At 60.0% G+C, this 1,079-nt stretch overlaps 1 protein-coding gene across 1 annotated transcript in view; it reads left to right on the top strand.

Annotated features, from left to right (window-relative positions):
- The first annotated feature begins 196 nt into the window (after nucleotides 1-196).
- Nucleotides 197-1,079, top strand: part of TAF4 (TAF4 RNA polymerase II, TATA box binding protein (TBP)-associated factor, 135kDa) — a 37,989-nt gene continuing 37,106 nt past the window's right edge. The window contains exon 1 of the mRNA XM_009326793.1: nucleotides 197-305. Coding sequence (XP_009325068.1) covers nucleotides 272-305 — 34 coding nt within the window. The 5' untranslated portion in view covers nucleotides 197-271. The remainder of the gene's footprint in view (nucleotides 306-1,079) is intronic.

The following is a 1,079-nucleotide window of genomic DNA, read 5'->3' as shown; positions in this document are numbered from 1 at the left end:
CTCGGATCTGCTGGATGAGGTTTTCCTGAACACGGAGGTGGATGAGAAGGTGGTGAGCGACCTGGTGGGCTCCCTGGAGTCCCAGCTGGCGGCCTCCGGCCACCACCACCAGCACCACAAGGCGCAGGAGCCCCTGAGGGCCGCTGGGGGGCTGCTGGGGAACCATGTTGTGAGCAGCAGCAGTAGCAGCAGCAGCCCTAGCCCTAGCCCTGGAGGAGTAGTAGTAGGAGGCAATGCTAATGCCCAAACAGAGAGCAGCAGCAGCAGCAAGATGGGACTGAGTGCCCCAGAGATCACAAAAGCAGGTAACATGGGCAGGGGTGGGGGGCTCTGAGGGAGAGGGGCCCTCCCCTCCCCCCACTCCCCAGCTCCGGCTGCCTCCTTCCCTCACTGCTTTCCCCCCTTTTCCCTCTCTCCTCCTTCTCGTTGTGGCAGGAGCGGGAGTGCAAAGGGTGGTATCGATCATATGGGGGAGAGCCTCCCCTCATCATGCCCCCTCGGTGTGTATCCGCGCCTCTGCTCCCTCCCCTTTATTTTCCCTCCTCGCCTCTGCTTACTAGAGGGTGTTTTGTCATGTGTGGGGGCAGCCTCCCCGCAGAATAAGCCGGCAGTGCCCGTCTGTGACTCTGCCGGTCCCCTCTTCTTTTCCTGCCCTTGTTGCTGGAGTGTAAAAGGGCTCTCTTAATCTCGGGGGCTGAGGGAGGCAGAGCCCACCCCCTTGGTAATGGCTGTGCCTCCCATGCCGTCTGTGACTGCTCCCCTTCCCTTTCCAGGGGTGGAGGTTATGGGGGGGATTCCCTCTCGATAATGCCGCCTTAGCTGTCTGTGTAAATGCTCCTTCCCCTCCCCCTTCTCTGTTGCTGAAGTGCAAGGGGGTGTTATTAATCATGACACCTATTTCCTGTAGAGGAGGAAGCGAGGGGGGATTTCAAGGGGAGGAAGTCCCTCAAAATGCTTCGCCCCCATATCTGCCTGCCTGGATATTCCTCCCCCACCCCTTCCCTTGTTCCAGGGGCTTGGAGGGGGCATTCAACACCTCTCATTCCTCCTCTGCCCTCAAGGGGGTGTTGTCACAACAC

This window comes from Pygoscelis adeliae, unplaced genomic scaffold, assembly GCF_000699105.1.
Source record: "Pygoscelis adeliae isolate BGI_AS28 unplaced genomic scaffold, ASM69910v1 Scaffold286, whole genome shotgun sequence".
NCBI classification, from domain to species: Eukaryota; Metazoa; Chordata; class Aves; order Sphenisciformes; family Spheniscidae; genus Pygoscelis; species Pygoscelis adeliae.
This window is presented reverse-complemented; position numbering and strand designations above follow the sequence as displayed.